Source organism: Tenebrio molitor, chromosome 1 (genome assembly GCF_963966145.1).
Source record: "Tenebrio molitor chromosome 1, icTenMoli1.1, whole genome shotgun sequence".
Classification (NCBI taxonomy): domain Eukaryota; kingdom Metazoa; phylum Arthropoda; class Insecta; order Coleoptera; family Tenebrionidae; genus Tenebrio; species Tenebrio molitor.
This window is the reverse complement of record NC_091046.1, coordinates 47,290,738-47,313,678: the sequence shown is the minus strand read 5'-3', so window position 1 is coordinate 47,313,678 and position 22,941 is coordinate 47,290,738. Positions and strand designations below refer to the sequence as shown.

The following is a 22,941-nucleotide window of genomic DNA, read 5'->3' as shown; positions in this document are numbered from 1 at the left end:
GTCCGTTTCGACAAACACTAACAAAAAATAAGGTTATGTTGGTGCATGAACCATTACGTCACGCCATGCGCACTTTCACATATTCGATGCGCCAATTTCGAAAATGAAGAGCTTCTTTTCAAGTTATTGTTAATTTATTATTTAACGTAAAGTGATATTTACACAGCGTTTAACACTGAATAATAAAAGAATGTAAGCTACATTATATCTACGGACACGAAACGTTTAGATATTGCCAGGAAAGACGCCTTCCTCTCTCTGGGTATCCCACTTCTCGATCCAAGCATTAGGGCAAATTGAATGGAAAACTTTCTTGAAGTAGTCGCATGGTTGGTAGTCAGTTCCCCTGAGTCGCTGGCAACGATGGTAGTCCAAATAGCTCTGGTAGCAGTAACGAGTCTGGTTGGTGTTTGGAAAACGAGGATCAAAGGGTGCAGTTTTCAAATCTTCAACTTTCAGGGGCTCAGGCATGGTGTCTGCAAAAAGAGAGAACTCGTCGATACCTCAGATTAAGTACGATTTACTTAAATTTTTGTGACATTTCGAAAATGTCACAATTTATTAAATCGCGGCCTGCTCGAATTAAACGAGCAGGGCGTTACAAGTTAACACGTGACCAACAGCACAGTCGGCGATTGGTCATCGCGTCAGCTGTCAGCGTGAGTTATTATTACCTAAGTGTCAAAAAGCGTCCACTTTTGTCAAATCACGAGGAATTTTTGAACTTAATTCTAGATAAACTAAACTGTAACAATAAGAAAATAGTCTATTTAACGAGTAGCCTCGTTTTGGAATCGTCATCACAACACGCCTCTTTATATCGTTTCACTTCTTTCATGTACAGAGTCCAGGCGTCTTGGGCGTCGCTCTCTTCCTGGCTCAGGCTCTTATTTTTCTGCACCATTCCGGTTTTGAGGACTTTGCCGCCCCTGCGCTTGCCGAACGCGGGAGGAGGTACTTTATTCTCAGCAGCAGCGCTCTCGGCTTGGCTCTTTTTCAGCTGCTCCTCCTGCATCTTTTTGAACATCTCCATAAACGAGCCGTCATTCTTGAACATGTTCTCGTTGGAGCCGTCGTCCTCCTCGTCGTCGACCTCTTCCTCCACTTTGGCGTGCTTGTCTTCGGCTTCGGGCTCTGTTTTGGCGTGCGAGTGGGACCGCCGTCGGCTACGCGACCTCCGCGACCTACGTGACCTGTGCGACCTGGAGAGCGAGCGCGACTTGGAGTGCGACCTGGAATGACGGCTGCGCTTATGTCTGCGCCGGCTGCGGCTCCGTGAACGGCTCCTGGAGGAGCTATAGCGGCGTCTGCGGTGCCTGTGCCGCCCCCTGGACCTGGAGCGCGAGCGGCGGCGACGGTGGCGCGACTTCGAGCGCGACCGCCGCCGGTGCTCCAGCTTCCGCTCGTACTTTATGTACTCGGAGCTCTTTAAGAACGGGTCGATTCGGTCTATCACCCGCTCGGGGGTATCCCTTTTTACCGAGCTATTGGACAGGTCCTCGTCCGTGCCTGGGGGAGGTGGATTGCACCAGATTCCCGCCGACGACGGATTCATCTTTGACTATTGCTGTGTCACCTACAAGAGAACTTGCAGGTATAGTTAATGCAGCGGAGATGAGACATTCAATCTTCAAAACTGTCAGGAGATGGCGAAATTATTTTGTACCTAGGCAGGCACCCTACGACTTTTACGCTTTTTAGCGGTCGCTTGTGCTCCCAACCATCTAAACGTCGGTTAAGTGTTAGGTAATCAATGGACAACACGACGTCGACCCGACCACGGGCCTGCTTTTTTACTCGACAACGCCTCGGATGCAAAACTACCACATTCATTGCCCACGATAACATCTGACTTACAACTAACTAATTCCTATGATATAATACCTGGTTTATTTTCGCTATGACGAAGTTTTCCAACACAATAATGGCTTCCACCGAAATATATTACCGATTTTCCGCAGTGCCGACAGCGACATCGACTAAACACGATATTCTTACGAAACACTTTAAGCGTCGGTAAAACAGATTCCTCTCGTTCTGAAAACAGGCAACCAACAATACACGCACAGAAGACCCAACAAATCGCCCCACGTTCATAATTCAAAATAACTATGATTCGGTCGTATCATTCATAGAAACAACCTACAAATAATTAAGAGACGTTAAAACAGGTAAACTCGTTTTTCAAGTCTTGTAAAACAAACAACAACAACCGATCGAGGCGCTGGACACGTTTCACTCAACGCATCGAAGAATTTCTGAACAATACAATAAATTCGTTTCAAAACACCGTTTTCTGCACAAAATCTTTTACTTGAGACAAATTGACACCATATACGAGGGTCGCCCAACTTCCGAAGATTAATTCTTTCACGAAAATAAACCCGAAAGTCCCTGCCAAATGACTCAATATTTTTAGAAATATTCGGAAGTGATAAAGTTTTTATTAATTTTTTTATTATTGCATGGGCAGGAAGTTGGATGCTATAAACCAGCAACCGCGATAAATCTTGGGAAAATTAGCGACCAGTCGCGGTATTTTCCTGAATATTTTGTACCACAGTGTTGTATTTAATATTTTGAGAAAGTGTCAAATTTTAAGAGCCTGTTTACTCTGATAAATACTGAAAGATAATTTAATAAATTTTTGAAACGTTGACAGTATTTTTTCGGGTCGGATTTAAATTATTATTATTGGCCCAGTTTTATTCAGGAATCCGTAATAACTGCATTCCTGGACTAGGCTGCACTAGGATGTTTGTTAGATATTTTTATCGCATAAAAAAAATTCACCCAAAAAGTTTGAAAAGAAAAAGAGTTCAAACTCGCTGTGGGGGCACTCAAATTGTTGACATGACGTCATACAAAAACACATTTATCACGAATTGTAATCGCTTCACGACAACACATGGCAAAGCTCTAGTCTTGAGCTTTGCTTTGCAAAATAGCGGTCCCCGGTTCCTTCAAAGGCCTGGATTGGGTCCAGGATTGCACTGCAAAAACTCCCAACAGAACTCGAACCACGTAAATTTATTCAAGAGTCGGAAATTTACGTCGAATGTAAAAATGAATGCGACACGAAAGCACGTTCAAAGTAGAGTTACGAAGTGTAAAACTGTTGTTTTCTTTTGCGGCACGTACTGGCATTTTATTTGTTGCCAATGGTGCGGCCGAGTAAATATGGAAAGATGTGGATTAAAAATAGTTGATTTGAGCAACGAGCCGCAAAATGCAAGATGGCGGCACAACATGGCGTCCGACAACTCCTCCACGGGCGCATAAATCACTCGAAATCTGGTTGCGGATCGTGGTAATCCTCCCAATTATTTACGAGGCTATTTGCAGAAGTCGATCCGATGGGTGTGTGCCATTTTGACGGGGGTCCAGCGACACACTCTCCGAAAAGATTTACAATCGCGCGAAATTAATTCCGATGTGGTCTAGTTAAATTTAGTTGGCATCACCATTTGTAACAATAATTCATGTTTTTATGGGTTTGCGTAATTCATCGGAGCAAAGGACGGGGCTAAAAATAGAGTGTAGGTGTTAAGTGGTGAATTATTCGTGGTCGGGGGACTGAATCACACCGGAGGACCATCGTCGACGGTGCCGTACATGACCGCGAATAACCCGTTTACGATTATTTGCCCATTCGAAACAAGGCGACACTCCCATTTCGACGAGGAAATGGGAATGTACACAAGGTGCACCGTGTTTCGTCGAGGAAGTCGTATTTCCTTCGACGGAGGCGCGGAAAAAAGAGCAAAAGACGAGCTAAAATAGACGAGCAGGTAGCCAAATTTGCAGAATCATTCATCCTGTCATAAACGGGGAGAAGATTGAGATGGACAAACGAATCTTTCAGCGGGCCGTTTCGCTTTTTAAAAATAATAATAAATTAGGCGGACACGCTGTGACGAAATCTTTCGTAATAATGGTGACTTTATTCGTTTCGACAATAAAAAAACAACAGAGGGGCTATTTTTAAGGCTACAGGTAAAGAAACGTGGGACGAGACGACGAAGGTGTCCCGCAAAGCTCTTCCTCCTTGACGCTGCTGTTGTGCTATTCTAACCCAACAAAACTGATTTTTAAGAAAATGTCTGCGAACAAGGCCACAAGACGAGCAGAACTGTATTTAAGAAATTCCCATTTTGGTGTGACGTCTTTCTTCCAAACTTACCAACTTTCATGACTCGCAGCAGCCCTTGGCAGCAGCGTATTTTCACAATTTATTTAGAAAAACAAAATATTATATTGTGTCTCTGCACACAATATCCCAGAGGTAATGTGCAATAATTTTTAACAGAAAACTTTTAAGACGTAATAAAAAATGGTACTAAACGGCAATGTAATTCATAATAAAATATTACAGCGTTTTTACACCAGTCATTACGTAGAAATGCTTGTTTATGGAATCATTATGCAGAAAAAATACCTATACTGTCGTTGCAGGTACATAAAAAGATACTGCAACATATTCTCATCGAGGAAAATAAGTGTCTCACGACATGTCTGCTTTTGATTTATCGGATTTTTTTATTACTAATTAAAATTAATTGTTATTGTTCGTAGTTGGGTGTGTTATCGCAGTTCAATGGTAAGGTGCAATAAATGGTGAGAAGTTCAAAGGTTTATTGTGGTGTTTGACGACAAGATATTTTTTGAAACATGATTAAAATTCATACTTAAACCTACTGTAATCTGTTTTTTTTATCAAAGAACCACCAATACCGCAATTTGGACCCAAAATAGAGCTAGCAACATTGTACATTTTTGACCTTAAGGTGAAAAATTTCATCATATAAAAATTGAGGTTATGTAGTCTTCATTTGATAAAAAAAAAACAGATAATATGTAACTTTCATTGCTCCGACGAATTTTCTAGGCGCTGATTTGATAAGTGCAAATTTGAATTGTCGAGGACTCAACTCCTTAATTTTTTTTTGTTTTTCTTTTAATTCTCGTCTGTGGCGTTTCTGCTCCAAGTTGATCTCTCCAGATGATCACAAGAGATTTCTTTGGTGCTGACTTGATTAACTTCTTTGACTGATAGTTTTGTGGTGAGGGTATTAAAATATATCCCTCACGATTGACCCATTGTCTGTAGTGGGAAACCATGACCTTCAAAGATCACCATCTAACTTTTGGGTTGCCCAGGTAAGTTTTACATTATTTATGGGATAACCCAATACACTTCGTAACCGCTTAAATTAACATCACGTAGTTATTCCCATTTCAGAGAACTTTTTGAAAAATTTAATTGCATTAAAATGCTATTGGTATACCTACAAGACAGCCTGTTGTAGAACGAGAGCAGAACTAGCGTAGCCAGGAGTGCTCTAAAGGAACGAATTCGACAACATGTCTTGTGAAACCAGTGTAACCTGCTATTTTTTCTATTTCGGCTTCATTAATGTAATTTCTTAAAATATAAAATAATTATCTAGTGACTTTTATTTTAATGGCATTGGGTTGGTATTGATGAAGCTGTCATTTCATATTTCGAATTGTCTCCCAAATTTTATTACAATAATAATCTACCCCCTTAATAATTTATTTTGATGCTACAACATGGATTCAGATGACATCCCATTTAACAGTGACATTTACCAATACCAACCCTATATTCAATAATCACTAGCAACTGTTTTCAGTTGAAAAGAGTGTCACAAAATGCTCATTGAACCACCGCTGTGGCTAAAATAAGTCTGCGTGAGGTTCCCAACGTCCCCTTGTGAATTTAGGGGGCACGCATGTGTCTCGCTTTGCCTTGACCCAAGTCCTCTGCAGAGAGCAAACCGCAGACGCGTTTAAATTTTCTTGGTCCTGTCCGGCGGTCGAGCAAGTGTCCCAACGTTAGTAATCCTTGTCTGCGGTCTAAAAGTCCTAACAAGTCCGACTGCGCCCGTTCCATTATCGTTCCGAAGCAATAACGATCACTCACCTGACCTCTCGCCCCGATAATCCATTTTTCAGCGTCGAGGTAATCCGAAACCGCGCCACGCTGTATCGTTTTGGTGAAAATTTCCCGAACAGGGATTGATTTCCAGTTGGGCGCGTTTCCCGGCGAAAAACTACAGATCTTCACCTTCGTGAAAAACACCCAAAACAAACTTATTAATTACAAGAAACGGCGTTCGAGTGTTTGTTCAGCTTGGAAGATTCCTTTTGATTGGGCGTCCGTTTCCTGAAAGTGAGCACGAACACATGGCGAAAATTCGAAAATAACGTCCAACCAGAGTGCGCTGAAAGACGGATTTCAGGGGTCCCAACGGGAAATAAAAATAATAACATGACGTGTTATAAATGATTGCGGCCAATTAAATTTGGTATGTTCGCCGTAATATTTTATAAGTTATGTGTAAACTATGTCTGAAACGAAATCAAACAGTCCGGTCTAAAATTAACCGGAATGGAAACATATGGTGGTAGACGAGTGGTGAAGTGGAAGATGTTTCAGCGCACTTAACGGGAGAGTCCCAATTCGGCCGACGGGGTTGGTCCTGCAGGACGAAACTCGTGCCCGTTGTGCGGTCAACTCGTGCACTAGCCTCATCCTCTCTGCTGGCGACTACAGCACAGCGGCAGCAAAGCGGAAAAAGACACGTTCACAAGTGTGTCGGCGAGGAACAACCCAACACACATAATACACACACACACAATTAATTAAAACGTTTCTATTGTTGCGCAATCTTCGATTGTAATTCGTCTCCTCGACGACGGTTTTTTCCCAGTCTTGCTCCGGCGACGTCCTTCGGATAAATAGATTTCGTGCTTAACGAGAAATTGTCGCGCTAAAGCCGTTTAAAAGCTTAGAAAGAGCTTTCCCGGCCCCATGTTGATACTAACGCGCTTTATTCGCAGTGGTAGCAAAGTGCTTTCCATCATAAGCAACTTCGTTACAAGAAGAAGAGCCATCGGACAAAAACTACTTTTGTTACTTGTTTGAACTGGATTGTTCGAGGGGTTTATGTCCAATAAAGACAAAAGTGCATCGGTGCAAGGATGAGGGACCTCCTGGACCTGGAAATTGAAGAGCAACATTATTTCATACATTCAGAATTGTAATAAATTATTTATAATAAACATTTTAAAAAATTCTCTTGGTTAAATGACCAGATTGTAGTCCAAACAAGAGTCCAAGACTTGAGACCAAGGTTCATCACTTTCCAAAATCATCCGAACTATCAAAGTTCCGTCAAGTTGTCACACTGATTATTGACAAAGCTGTTCTAGTACTTTTCAATGTACTTGGTTGATCACCCTGCAGCAATACAAAACCCCGCCACAGTGTCAATTACAATTTGTCAACAATTCGAAAAACAAAAGAGAACAGTACCTTAAAGCCAGAGAAAAGCAAGCAATTGACTGTTCTAATGAGATTTTCTGATCTTTTTATTTAATGTTGCATGTCTTTTTTTAAATTTAAACAACTAAACAAAAGCCAACATAAATTTTTATCTGACCGAGATTTGACTTTTATCTGACCGAAATTTGACAGAAACATTCAAATTATATCGAGCGATCCACTGAATTTGTTATTAAAGTTGGCGCTGGAACTGAAGGCGTAGGTCTTTTTGAATCGATACACTTATTTGTGTATAAATTAATGTTACAAAATGTTATTAGTGGAGTCAAACGAAGGGTCCGTTTGTGCTTAGAACAAAATGGTGAACACTTTCAGCATACGTCGTAACATTGTTTAATAAAATATACATTACCATTGTAATTTTTCTCTTAATCCCTCGAAGCCTTAATTCGCCATTTTCTGTTTGACAATTGTCATTAAATGTGACGTTTGCCGCAAAAGTTCAAAATTAGACATGGGTTGACAGTTCCAGCGCCAATTCTAATAAATAAATTCAATGGATCGCACGATACATAACCTTACAAAAATTAAAGCATGGTACACGTTCAATCAAAAGTTGTGTTTCAACTTTCAGCCGGGTACATTGCGAATAATAAATTTTCACAAATTGTGACACTTGACAGCACGGATGTTTTTGGAATCCACTGTACATTTTTTTAATGTTATGTATTCGTCGCTTTTTGAATGTTATTTTTGATAAGCCACAAGAAGCCGATAATTAAAACATAAAAATGAAAGAAGTTTCTTCGCAGATACCAACCTCCCAACGCAAAATCCCCCAAGACCTCGCCTCCGAATTCTTATTTTTTGCGCCCGCGTCAGACTTTCACAATTTACGTCACAAAATGATGTCTCCCCTCGGACCCGAATGCATCGTTCCATAAATCGAGGAGCCAAAAATTATTTTTAATCCGGATTAAACCATACAGATGGAGGCAGGACCGTTCTAAAATTATGAAGTAATAGAGTTGGCCGTAAATTTAAAGTAATGAGGCGAGTAGGAAGGCGTCACCGGAATAAATCATCCGGATCAGCAATAATAGTCGTTAAATTCCTGATTACCTGGACATAAACCGGGACCCCCACTCCGCGAACTCCCCGATTAAATAATTATTTCCCCGTGGGGACCGCCACGTCTTTGTTAATTTTTCTGAAGCGATATCGGTTGCGCTTTCGCAAAAGGGAAAACCACAGCACCGGGTGTTATTTTAAGAGCGGCGTCGTGCTCGCTGCATTTCATCTGTCGTCAAAGCAAAACATTATTACGTGTCGCGTGCAAGAAGATGATCAGGTGGTGTGTTTGTGCGAATAAATGTGTGATTACCCCAAGTGGGTGGATTTTCACCGAGTTGTAAAAATAGAAAAAAACTGGTCCTCTATTTAAAATTTTGGCAACTGCTGAAAGAAAATAATTAACAAATATATTGCTCGGTTTTGAGATGGTGAAATATCGCGGGTTGCATCGGCCAAAAATTCATAATTTTTAACGACATCGCTCATATCTTGTACGAGGAGCGCCGCCGAGTAGTTTACCGCTTCCTCTTGGAGTTTATTTTCACCAGGTCCTCCGGGCCAGATTTGTCCGTTTGTAAAATTAAAAACATGAATTACCACTATCCTTGAAACCGGTGTCGCGCATAAATCACCTTGGAAATGACGGATCTAATCGCTCGGTGATGACACCCAGAGCCGGATCCGAGATCTTCGTTTCACAATTTTGCGCTTTTGGCTCCGAAAATAATGCGCTTTCAGCCCGGCCGATGAAACATTACAATAAATATTTTGATCGGATGCTGCGAAGTATCATCTGTGGGGCCCTCGTAAAATGCAAAATTAATCTAGCAGCACAAAGACGCGTCCATCGTAAACAGCGCGTTTTAATGCGGTACCATCAAAATTTTCGTGTTTATCCTCTTGCCAAACTGGCGGTTCTGTTTTCAGCTTTCGGGTGTGGGAGATGTCGTGTTGTGACGTGGGATCGATTGGAAATTTATCGAAATAGGTCGATCGCGGTTTAAATAAAACACCTTTGGGCAGTCCAGGTGTGCACGAAGAGTTTTTGGGCATCGCACTCGCGCCTAAAAATAACCGGGCCGGATCCTCTTTCACGCTAAGACCGTAGATTCCGTATGTCGCTCGATCATGTTTATAATTAACCGGATTTTATCACGTCCCATCAAACAAAACAGGCGGTTTAAATAAATTTCGCCTTTTTATTGTCCCGCTGGTTTTACTATTGACTGTTAAAATTTCTCCGCCAAATTCCTACGACACCTCTTTTTTAAATAGTTTACGGCTCTTCTCCACCACCTCCACCTTCGCTTTTTGACAAAGCCTCCAACATTGCTGTTGTGACAAATTCTCGCAACACAGTTGCAAAATGTCTCTCATTTTCTGGTTCTTATTTTGACCAAAATACACGCTGATGGGCGCCAAAAACGACAGTTCCATTCATCACCCACAAAAGTTACAGAACTGCGCTTTGGACCCATGCCATACTCGTATGTGCCACTCGATGTATAAATATGCAGTGCTAAAGAGAACTAATTATTTGTTAAAATGCAATTCCGGGTATTGTGCGGTTTTAACGCGAAGGAATGAGCATCAGGATTCGGTATTTCCAGATAGTGTTCGATCGGATGGTTCGAGGACGAACGTGATAGGCGACAGCAAGCAAGAAATTTTCGAGAATTTGCCAGGAAAACCAATTTCAGGCGAGAAAATGAAGGTCATAGAGTGAATCGTCGCGATAAGATAGTCAATGGAGGAAGACGCGCCTGTCCCAGTGACTCAAGTTTCATTCCTTTCTTATTCCGCAGTTTTGAGGAATGCATCCCGATAGCGAATTGAGGAAGATGGGAGCGAAGAATGAACGTGTAACGTCGAATCGATGACAACAGATGTATTAATATTAATCGAACAACTCCGCCCCAAGCGTTCTCTTATTTTGTGATGTGGTTAGGGTTTGGGAATTAAATAACGACTGATGTCACATTATTTGTTCTAAAATGTGTCGTAAAACAGTCTCATAAATTACTACAAATTGTTTTTTACCACTACAGAGAGGACAAACATTTTTGGCTATTTGTTTTTGCTCTTTTTGAGTGTTTTGGGTTTTCCCAAATTAAAACATTCCTTCCGTGGAAAAAAGTACTGCTTCATGCACTCATTGCGTAAACCACTATTACATATTTGGTCAAGTAACGAAATGGTAAAAAAAAGTCAAGTCAATTTATTTTTGACAAAAAATCATCATAATCCATCGTATCAGTGAAATCTATTTAAATTCTTTAACAAGATAGAATAATATCGCGCGTTCAAATGAAATCCTGGGCTGAGTAGGCGTTGGAAAAATTCTATTTTTAATGTAAAACATTGTAAAGAAAGAAAAAAGAAAGATTTTCTTGGCTTTAAATTTTAGGTTAGCTGTCAACATGCTCCAATTAATGTACGCTTTAAAAAAGCACAACAATTGACGGTTTCCAATGCCTCCTCAGTCCAGGATTTCAATTGAACGCGCGATATAAGTGACAGTACTGTGTTCTTAGGATAAAAAATTTAGAACATATGTGTTGTTCCGTTATAGAAATGAAGAATATAAATACCGATGTGTGAATCGGGGGTTTAAAACAATTATTTATTAGGAATAAAGCACAAAAGAAATTGTACATTAGTAACACTAGAAATGTATCGAGCGATCAAATTAAGTTGAAATCGAGTGATCCATGAATTGAATCCGTATGTCTTTTGCGATTGATATTCGAGATCTATCCTGTATTTCAAGCTGTGTTTATTCGAGCGTGGAGTTCAAGTTACGACATACGATTTCGGATTCATGGATAACTCAATTACAAATTAATTGGTTCGCTCTTCATAAACGCTGTTCAAAAATCAAAAAACGATTGTGGTGCAAATGACTTATCTGTCACTGTGATAAGTAGTAGGAAATGTCATGAAAAATGTGTGTTATTTGCACCACAATGGTTTTTTGATTTTTAAACAGCGTTTAGATCAATACAGGATGATTTTGAAAGTTGTGAGAACTCTACAATAGGTAACAATTGAGCCAGTAATGCCTCATACAAATGTTGATCTTTTTCGAGAAAAAGGAGCTAAAAGTTTTCCAAAAAAAGTTTGGGAGCCACTGAATTTTATGAAAAAATAGGTAAAAAATTATCACAGCAGACTTTTTTTGTTGTCATTTAATTCAAAATTAAGTCACTTTGACAAGAACATCAATCTTAACCTCAATTTAAATCACAAACGGCTTTCACCAACCTGCAGAAAACCGATATGGTTTTGATCTATGGCTAAGCCCGTGGACAATCAGAGCTAGCACGGCAAATCTCCGGTAAAAGGTTTCCCCAAAGGACACTTCCCAATGTACGAACCTTTGTAAACGTTGTGCAGCATCTTCGTGATTTCGGGCGTTTTGAAATGAATAAGCGCGATCTTGGCCGCCAACAAAATTGAAAACCAGTCACGAACGAGTACTCGACGTTTTGCAAATCACCTGTGAGTTTCTCAGTTTGTAGTTTGACTGCGAGTTCAAAACGCCGCTCAGGAAATTCATCATAACAGAGGCATTCTGAATCTTGGACACTTCGTGTTGAAGCTTGCATTTCGAGCAACTTTTTTGATGTTTCATTTTATGCTTTTACTTACAATTACAATATTTTTTCTTTGCTGTTTTCTGAATAAGTTGCAGGCACTATTTTATCATCACCTTACAAATATTTTCAAAGATTCATGATGAAACTAAAAAAACTCTAATGATCAAACATAACCTCGAATGACAAAACCACTTGACATTTTAGGCTGGTCGTACGTCAAAACTGCCCGCCAAATTTGAAAATTTTCAGCGGTTCCCAAACAAACTGATTCCTTTGCACTCTTATTAAAACTTTTGCAACATTTGGAAGTGTCTCATTTTATTTTTATGTGCTAAGATATGATTAGACTGTTAACAAAAGAAGAAAACAAATTATCAGAGACCTGTTGAACGTTATGCATAGGAAAACCTTCTCTCTTTTTCATGAAGACAAATTATTGGCATAGCGGAAGCAATTACAGACCAACATATTCCTGACCTAACCAGCCGTCAGTCCAGTGAACCAAGCGTTTAAGTTAAACTCAACAATGTATCAAATCTCTTTTAGACATTAGTGTCTTTAAAAGAGTCCTGTGGAATTGTGCGACTCTATAATTTTATTGTGTCGACGTCGAGCTATCCCCAGCCGTTGAAGCCGTCAAATCAGATGTAAACAGTCAAAAGTAAAATTACTAAATCTTACCGTCAATTGCGGGTTCGACGTCTTAGTTGTTTTGCTTATGCTTTTCTTCAGTTTTTTTATGTTCTAATTACTTTTCATCTTACAACAGTCTATTAAAAATCTGTCTTTAATGGACTTACATAACCTCTGTTTTTCTACTTGGTACCACAATATGCTACAGAGCGGCAAAAATCTACAATGTCTCATCTATAATATTTGTTTAATTAATTAATTAATTATTTTGGATTTTCAATCAAGAAAATAAGAAAACTGTCTTATTCTACTACTCTAATAACAATCTTTGTATGTTGTATTTTTAAAAAATAAATGCAGAATAGTTTTCAATTGCGAATTTTTTTTTTCGTTCCTCCATTCGTCGTTTTTCTTTTCTACATGATTAATTAAAAAATGTGGCACTGGCGCACTACCTACACCCAATATTTACGTAACAATATTGCAAATTGACTCAGAACCAAATAACGATCCTGCTGCATCATCATTCTTTAGGTCACGTGTAGGACAAAAAACTAATAAAATAATTAAATCTAATTTCGCACTTGCTCATTTACCTCTGACTCTGCCTCGCCTCTGATAAGCCGCACACGTAATACTCCTCACAAAAACCAATGACACATCATTCTGAATCACTTTCGAACTGTCATCCGCACGTTAACCAACCATCGTAAAAAAACTGAAAACCAGGTGAACAAACAGTGCAATTATGGTATTTACCGGTTTTAATGCCAATTTATTTACGATCCCGATAAGACTTATCTGAATGTGCGAAACGACTTGAACATGTGAAACGTGCGAAAATGAAATTTTCTCAATTATCGCTAATGATTTGCTTAAGTGAGACGTGTGTCAAGAAGCGAAAGCTCTCGTGTAAATAAAAAGTGTGGGATTATGCTTTGTTGTTTGGAGGCGGAAGTCTCGTCGTCGGTGTCGATTGAGGGGCTCTTTTCGAGGAAAACTCGAAAACAAATAGCGCTATTTTTATATTTTGTAGGTTTTCGGGTTGGACTGACCTCGATCGGGTGTTAGGTGGATTTAATCGACCTATCGATTTGTTTGACCTATTAATTTATAACACAATAAACTGTAATGGTCACGCTTTAGTTGGTAATCGGTCCGATGGAAAATTATTTGCGACGGTTTATCACCTGTCAAAGGCGAAACCATAGACACTTCGTTTAGTGTGTTCATTTGTCTATGGGCGAAACCTTCCCAAATTCCATCCAAAACTTTGACTTCCATTTTTTTAATACATAATCTTTACAAAGTAGATTCTTTTATCTTTCTTCTTATAATGGATTGTAAATATTTCTCTACCGGAAAATACGGATTTCTAAGAAAATTATTACTATTTTATTACACCATTGTGACTCAATCGCAGATAACTAAACAAACAAAAATTATTCCTGTTGAATTTAGTTTTTAGATGGTGATAACGAAGCTGTCACATTGTGCTACGTTTAATTTCTACGTTACTAAACAATACCGAATGAAGGATAATTTTAAAATGTTGTACCTATCTTGAGAGGATAGTGGAGGTGTTCGTTTCTAATTGGTACAACTTGTTGCATGCACCCCCTGTTCATGGCCACAACAAAATAATTATAAAGAGAAATAATAATTTTCACTTTGTGCAAGTGTGCAGAAGAGCGACAACGCGTTTTACCTTCGAACTTTGCACAAAGCGACAAGGATAACATTAAAAAAAAATCCCACACAATTATACAGTTTCCTCGGATTCTGGTTATTACATCCTCATTTACGTAACGCACCTAACGATATTATAATGACATTTTGTCGAAAATAAAAAATACTCACCGTCGTCACGTCGAAGAAAAAAACACAAAGTCTTGCACAACACAGCACTCTCGCCTCGACGAGATGGAAAAATAAGAAGAAAAAGTCCAGCCGAGGTGTGGAAGTGTTCCGGTACACTGCGATCCGCGGATAATATCAAAATGCAACCTCGGCTGTGTGTGGGAGTGCGAACATCGTTCAAAAGACGGAACTTTAGATGAAAAACGGACGCATGCGTGTCATTGCGACGCAACACAGACGTCTGATCAAACGCATATGAATTTTTGATGGTGCGACCGCTCTTCAGCCAATCTGCACATGCCAAGATCAAAGTTTTGTCGGGAAATGTCAGATTTCAATTGCGAAAAGACGCGATAAACATGTCTAACGATCTTGTTGAATTTTTTTGATCAGATGGTTTATTCGAGGAGAGAGGTTTGGCACGTGTTTCGTCAAACAAAACAGGCGCGGGTAATGGTGCAGATTGCAGCGATTGATTGACGCTGAAAAATCCGGAGGAATTCCGGAGAGCCCCAAAATTAGCACTGCGGAAAAATTGCTGGAAATTTCGTGTGGACTCCACAAACTTTGACTCATTTGTGTCAACTTTCAGCATCTCTGAACCAGCAGCTGGCGGTTTTCAGGACTTCTCCAGGAAGAGCCCCATAAAGTCGCTATTTTTGGCAGGAAGAATAATAAATTTGATCAATTTCGATGAAAATTCTTCGATCTATAAAATCCCCTTTCCAGAAATGTAATTTTTTTCATCGCTCTCATGCGACGTAAGAAAATCGAAGAAAACCCGGATTTGTGTCTCTTTCTCACAAAATGGCAAGATCAGATCAAAGTGCAACTGATTAATAAACATTTGCAATAAACACGCGTTAGTAAACATTCATTTTCACGAGGATAATCGAATCTTCTCGGCTGGTCGTAAAACCGATCGATTTTCTCCACAATTTCCCGAAATACGCTTTTATTATTCATTCATCGACGTTCAAATTGTCGAGTTTTATTGGCATCTATTAAAGTGCATTTCCGTCGAGTGCAGCTGGAAAATTGCAGGGCAAAAGCCATGAAATCACGACGATTTTTTGTGGTGTAGTTTTGGAACGGAAATCGTGATATGTGGTGCAAATTAAAAACTTCAATCACATACATCACGCTCGCATCACAATAATCCTCCTCAATTATTTCAGTTGCAAAACATATAAATAAAAATGCGGCTAATAATAAAGTTTCCGTTTTAATTTTATCCGTTTGACGTAAGCATCGGACCGAAAATACCTCGCGGTCCTATATTAAAGGCATTTTTTCCAATAGCAATCGATTCTGGCATCGTCGTGTGAAATGCACGATTTCTGAAAATTTTCAGCTACATTTCAGAGAGTTGAGATCTTAAGCAAGGGCGGCACGTCTATTTTCATCAGTACTAAAATAAACCACGAATTTATCAAGCATCTTTAATATCAACATTACTGCAAGATGGAGGCTCCTGCGAGTCGCTTTTCGTTTGGGAAAACCTTCTTAATTAGCACTCGGAGAAAACCGACCAACGTAAGTCTGTCGACGCCGACGAGGGCGTCCTGATTTAATGGCTACGGACAGGTGTGAGTGATGGTAAAAATTTATTAGAACAGCAATGGCCATCGGCCAGTACAATTAAAGTGCGAACGGGATTTCTTGGCGGCGGCAGGATTTGTTCATTAAAAATATTAACGTGCAGACCAACGAACCATCCACGGATATAAATAGAAAAAAATGTGGATGCGTGAAGGATCTGGGATGTTAACCGAGTCCCGAATGAAGATTAACAGAAGAAAATCCGACTCCATGAGTTACAAAAACCACTTCAAACAGTTTCATCTCGGCCGACGCATTTTGACAAAAAGTCTTGCCAGAATTGTTGCGCTGATTTATATATTTTTTATAGTTTTTTCTATGTTTAACAGACTTTAATACTGAAAATATCAGTCAGATGGTCAGACGACAATCTGAGATGTACAATTTTCTAAATTAGAACAGTACAGAAAGTCAGAAACAATTCTCGTCCAAATATTCCACGGAAAACTAGCAGAATCGCAAAGCAAAATCGTAAAACTGGTTGCATAACTTGTGGAATCCTGACCAACAACGATTGTGTCTTTTGGCAATGAAATCATTGAAAAATATTGGTGTTTTTTTGTCTCGTAATTGGCACTGGCCGGATGTTTTAACTCGATACGACAAAAAAATTAGGTTATGTCAGTTATGTTTATGCCATTGCAAAAATGACCCTTTGATGGTAAATTTTAAATTTGCTTATCGATACATACTGTAAAAGCTGACAACCGGAAATGTGTGCGGTACCAAAATCATTAAAATTTTCATTGTCACCAACAGACCGCGTGAGCAAGAATTACTGTTTGAATTGGTATCAAAACTATGGTGACTTTTTTGTGCCCCTGTTGGCTAAATTTGTGACATAACCGGAACCCGGAAGTGATAGAACGTCGAAAATTAGGTTATGTATGGCGAAGCAACGGTTTATTGAAACATGAAGAGTATTTAAAAACAAACAAGTTAGAGCGAGAAAAAGGCATTAATTTTAGAAGTACCGCGTCAAATGACTCCAACTATCAAAAAACCAAGACATTTAAATTAGAAATTTATGTTAGCTGTCAATAATGAAAATGAAACAAACGGAAACCGGTACAATTCACAGTGTTACCAATTTCAAGTAGGTACCTAACATTCTTTTTTACCAACTCAAACAAAAATTGTTGCTAACGCGGTAGGTAATTGTTTTCAAAGCCACAATAGTAGTTTATTTAACGAGTTCGTGTGTAAATTGGACTATTTTGGCACGAGTGGGCCAGTTTAAAATGCGAGTGAAACGAGGTCCGCCACCAAATCGCTTTAAAATTAGCTTGACGTTTCGTTTTGACAAGTTGTGACATTTATCAAAATTCGTTCACAGAGAAGAAAATTCTCAAATTTCTGACAGTGTTGAACAAAAAAATAGTTTTGGACTTCCGTTTTATTCATTCTTGTTTTGTCATTAATATTAAACATTCATCTTCTCTATCCGACGTGATTTTAGATACTGACATATCATGCAACATAAACGAGACGCATGTGTCAAAGACTTGCTCTCCAATACATTGGAATTACATATTTTGCAGACGACTAAAATTGATTTTATTTATACACGTATGTGTAATGCACTTTTGGCAAAACATTTTCGTGTGACAAATTTACCTTGGAACCATAAAAGTAATCTTTAACTTACCTGCATAAATATAAGAGAAAAAAAGATTCAAGGGGGATATCGCAGTAGTAGTTTATTTAACGAGATCGTTCGTAAATTGAGTTTTTTGGCACCGGTGGGCTATTTTAAAGCGTTTGAAAGGCCCACGAGTGCCAAAAAAGGCCCAATTTACACACGAACGAGTTGAATTCAACGTTTTTTTGTTCGACGAGCTCCAAATCGCTAAAATCTTGAAAATTTGCTTGACGTTTCGTTTTGACAAGTTGTGACATTTATCAAAATCCGTTCACACAGGAGAAAATTCACAAATTCTGACAGTGTCGTACAACAAAAAAATATTATTAATTTGTTACAACCAAAATTCCCTATCAATTCTGTCAATTTGATAAAAAAATGTATTTACCTGAACACATCAACAATTTCATCCGAGTAGGTAATAAACTTTAGGTAATAATAATTCACGTGGCGGTGTGGTGATCCATTAACAATTAATTCCAAATTGTAGCGGAAACTTATTGTATGGAGAGTTGCCTACATTTAGGCGCAGCATAATTTTCGCGAGACGAAAATCAACCATTCCTCTCTGCGAATCGAGTGCAAACACGATTTCTGGTGCCTCGATTAAGCGTGTAAATGTTTCTGCACAAGTTTATCAAGTTGAATTCTCCTCGAACAAGTTTAAACAAATACAAGATTATGCGTAAACTTTAAACCTTGTGGTTGCTATTCTCGTCGTAATTTATGAGCGTCATTGTTATTACGGGAAGAGTAACAACAACAAAGCACAGTAGAAGTTTCTTCGATGGCGGGAGGTGTCAGAATAAGATGACATCAGTTTAATGAAAGTGATTTATTATTTCATGAATCATGTTTACTTAATCACATTACACAATTGTCCCTCTAAACAAAAAATCTTCTTAGAAGAAAAGAGAACAGAAAAATAAACAGATAAGTATACATTTGAAAGTCGATTTCTTTTTTTTAATAATTCACTAATACAAAAACAGTTTCATCAATTTGTTATTATTTACTTTTATAATAATAAAATTTAATTATAATCACATTTTCTTGTTGTTATGAAGACTTTTTTTAATAACTTGGGCATCATACATGCAACAAACTTCCCTTTCAGTTCGACGATACACAAAATAAATAAGATTTGTTTTTTTGAAAAAGGCGGTGAGACTGTACAAAGCTGTTGAAAATAAATTTCTATGTGGATGGAAAAGAAATGGAATGAAATATAACATGTCGTAATCAAAAAGCGAGGCTTAATTAATCGTTGGGCACAATAACATATATGTACAAATGAATAAGACTAATGAGACTCCTTCGTAATAAAATTAAATAAGAGACGAGATTGCACCCAATTACAACATTGCAATAAAATAAATTAGATTTTGGCAAAGTTATATGCACATATGTGTTCCCAAGCACCCTATCATCACATATGCTTATGTTTCCACTATATTACACGGTGTTTTGTCTACCATATACAATATTTGTTTGTAATATAATAATTATATAATTTAACATTTTTTGCTATAGACTCTGAGGCCGGACCTGCACGATTCGAACGCCATCTACGATCACGTGATTGTGTACAACAGTCATTGTATGTATTAGTTTGAGATCTGGGTGTGCAGGTCCGGCGTCAGAATGTGATGTGTGATGATTATATTTTTTTATTCAGTTGGAGCTATTTTGACGACGGCTGACTATAAGATGAACACTTTTAGCATAACGGAAACTAGTTGGAATAAGTCTTCCATTCTTGTTGCACTTCAATATCCCAATTATTTATTCAATAAACAATATTTAAAAACAGAACAATGTTCTACTGTCAAGTCGTGTTGCAATATCGCGGCGTCTGGTTGGCCAAATATTCTTTTGATTCATTCTTCAATAATTATCATTAAATGTACACAGTACATAATAATATAGGAGTGCGACGGCTAATACTTGGCTGGCTGATTGATATTCCAACGTTTCGTCTCAGGGATATTAGTAGAGTTCGTCGGTAAACACTCATGTAAACCACATTTAAAAAGTGTCTTTCTCACTGATAAATAGCTAAACGTCCGTTCGTTGATCCAAAATAAAATAATAATCGAAAATAGTTAACATAGATATAATTTAAATAATGAGTACTTAGTTTTTTTATTTGTTTTGTTGTGTTTTTTCTTGCATGGAATCGATCGTTTTCATCATATATATATATATATATATTATATATTATTCTCAGCAGTATCCAGTTTCGTTTAAACTATAAATTCACAGAGTCACCTAGGGGTCGAAACGTGTGGTCAGACACTGGGTTTGGATCTGGTCGTCGCGGCGGCGCCCTGTTGCTCGCCGGAGGTCCGTCTGGGGCGCGTCGGAACGATAACCACCGGTAACGTCTGGACGGGGGTCGGCGTGCCCCCACCTCCACCGGTCCCCTTTTTACCCCCCGTGAATATTTTAACAGTCCTATGTAAAAAATCAGTCTTTTGTCCGCTGCTTCCAGCTTCTGGCCGTTTGGATGAGGAGGTCGTCGACGACGATGACATCGAATGACAGCGCACGACCAGCGGCGCGCTCCCTCCGCCCGACCAGTCGCCCCCGCCGCCGCTACTGCTACTACTGCTGCTGCTCGACGAACCGAGGAGACCGGCCGAACTCGACCGGTACGGGGGCGGCGACTCCGACTCCAGAACGGTGCGATTCGGAGGCGGTCGAATGCATTTTTGGTGGATTTCGGACTCCTGAAAACAAGCAACCAGTCATACACGAGAAACTAAACCACACCCGCCGCTCTGGGCCACTTCCGAGGCCCAAAACATAAGAAGGTGATCAAGGACTGTTTGAGTTCACAACACAATTAAAAACATTAAAAACTTGAAATGTAAACGATGCGGCTGTTACTGTCAAGGCGTCAACAACCTGAAGTTGGTCCTGTACCATTTTTTAAAATAAAATTCTGTATTACCAACTCAAACAGACCTTCTTGATCACCTCGTACAAAAACATTTACGTTGCCTTGCCTTGCGGTGAACACGAACTAACATCATTACTCGATAACAAACACGAATTTCTCACCTCGCAATTTATTTATTAAATACATCATCTGGTGGTTTAATTAATTTATGACTATTTTTTCAAATGTCAAAATTTCAGCCGTTGTTGCCAACAGTCAACGAAAAATGTTACTTCTCTATGATTTCCGCGAAATATATTGCAAACTTGAAATTTATTTCGTACTTTAACAGAAACTATTACGAATCAGATCAGGTCTAGTCTAATTTTATCTTATTACATCAATTTATGTCACCAGAATGTGTAAGATTTTTCAGTTGGCAATTCTCATCGATTTCCGTTTTATAACCTCATTTGTGTTTTAATTTTTATTAACAACAAACTTAAATAATAATTTTACATTACACAATCATACTGTGGTGAGTTGTCACTGAGTCATCGAGATTACGTCTTCATCCCAGATTTTTTTTAAATAAAAAGGATTCCCGGCAAGTTATTTTTAGTGTTTCGTGGTCACCGCATAAACCAGGTGTTTTTAGAAATCGTCTAGGAAATCTGGTCGAATTTACGGGTTGAACGTGAGGAAGAAACCCACCTGTTCGGGGTCCCGTATGTGCAGTCTGGAACTGGTGAAGGGGTGTTCCTCGCCGTCCGGCATTGCAATGTTGGGCGGGAGGTTGATGGCTATGTCTGTGTGTACGGCGTGCAGTCTCACTTGGCGGTCCCTCGTTGCCGCCAGTTCTCTGGCCGCTCTTCCGCCTCGCAGACGGTCCATGCCGCCCACCCCCGCCGCGGCGCCGGCGCTCACAACCGACAGCATCTGTAACAATCACGGAACGAATCAGAAAAAAAGCCAGACGATGATGGATAACGATAAAAAGACGAAAAACCACCGCAAAAAGCGACACCTCCTGAAGGACGTGTCGCCCAAGGGTTCTTCCATTTATTCTTTGCGCAACTTGCATAGGTTTCAACGCAACAGACAGAGCGACTGTTACAAACCAATAAAAGAAACAACATAATAACAACGACGAAAAAACGAAAAACATTCCGTCCCACCAAAATTGATGCAGTTGTTTACGTGGTGGAGATGAAAAACCATCGGTGGAGATCGATACAACAAAACTCGTAAAAAAACTTCCTTGTAGACTTTGGAGAGTTTATTTTGTGACGAAGATGGCACACCCGATAACGACAATAACCAAACAAACATGATTCCATTATCGTGTTGTGTATTTATATAACACATGTCATGCACACGTGGTCTTCTGTACACGATGGTCAGTGGTTCTGACTCAGGGGAACCAAAATAATCGGACGGGCATGCATATACATCTGCTTTGTTTGGATTGTCACCAAACATAGTTCGAATGATTCCCGAGGAAAAAAAAACGCAACCTCCTCTGTACACAAAGAAGTAAAAAGCGTTTCGGTCCGTTAATCTCGATACTTATCTCTTTGCCGAGCCAGTGAACTGACTCCTGGCAAAATTGTGCATTTTGTTGTTTCAACAACGAAAGAACGGCAAAGTGGGTGCAGCGGTATGAAGGTTACCGTTTAAGAGGGACGATCAACGATTGTTATCTAACAACAGCCCACGTGCCGATAAACAATGACAGCATTCCTAGCCTTGCCCATTATGATGATGGCGACTGGTTTATAAATCATACGAATCTGGGTCTGCACGCGCCGAAAAAAGCTTCTTATCGGAGTGTTACAGATGTCGGCGCCGACACCGACACGACACCGCCGTATGGACAAAAATGTCTTGGTTTTCTTGAAGTGACACAACTGTTAAAAATTGTAATCGCTCGAGTCGACGTAAACACATGTACAGAGTCGAATTAATTGCGGTTCATCATCGGATCTTGTGATTTATTAGTGGTGTAGTCGGCCGAATCTGGTGGATGTTTGCCAATTTGTTTATAAATCGCGGACCGAGTGAAGATGATTATCCGCAGACAATTTGAAAAGGTTCATCGACTGCGGAGCCTGATCACTTTTGCAAGTAGCGTTGAAAAGGGACGGAAGCCACCGTTTTAGGATAAGAACTTGATACAAACGAAGTGCAAGGATGTAGTAAGAAAATGTAATTTGTCGCATCTCCGGAGGCGAGTGTAAATAGCATAGGCAGGACAACATGAGCGTGTGTAAAACTGGTTGCATACATCAGTCTATTACCACGAATAATACACGCGCGGAATGGTAAAAACATT

At 39.4% G+C, this 22,941-nt stretch overlaps 2 protein-coding genes across 5 annotated transcripts in view; both read right to left on the bottom strand.

The window, feature by feature from the left end:
* Positions 1-112: 112 nt before the first annotated feature.
* On the bottom strand, positions 113-2,096 carry LOC138140319 (cytochrome c oxidase subunit 6B1-like). 3 transcript variants are annotated; one of them, XM_069061270.1, is made up of 3 exons: positions 1,885-2,096; positions 675-1,576; positions 336-476 (listed from the first exon to the last, which is right to left on the bottom strand). In XM_069061270.1, exon 2 carries the CDS (start codon positions 1,553-1,555, stop codon positions 767-769), a length of 789 nt encoding a protein of 262 aa, XP_068917371.1. In that variant the 5' UTR covers positions 1,556-1,576; positions 1,885-2,096; the 3' UTR covers positions 336-476; positions 675-766. The 3 variants fall into 3 exon arrangements, with proteins under 3 accessions (XP_068917376.1, XP_068917385.1, XP_068917371.1); XM_069061275.1 differs by lacking the exon at positions 675-1,576 and having other exon boundaries at positions 113-476; positions 1,885-2,046; XM_069061284.1 differs by lacking the exon at positions 1,885-2,096 and having other exon boundaries at positions 113-476; positions 675-817.
* Positions 2,097-18,542: 16,446 nt separating this feature from the next.
* LOC138140230 (uncharacterized) overlaps positions 18,543-22,941 on the bottom strand; it is a 96,290-nt gene continuing 91,891 nt past the window's right edge. For both annotated transcript variants that reach the window (XM_069061077.1, XM_069061088.1), the window contains exons 4-5: positions 21,321-21,545; positions 18,543-20,454 (exon numbers count right to left, since the gene is read on the bottom strand). In XM_069061077.1, the coding sequence (XP_068917178.1) occupies positions 20,014-20,454; positions 21,321-21,545 (666 nt within the window). In that variant the 3' untranslated portion in view covers positions 18,543-20,013. The remainder of the gene's footprint in view (positions 20,455-21,320; positions 21,546-22,941) is intronic.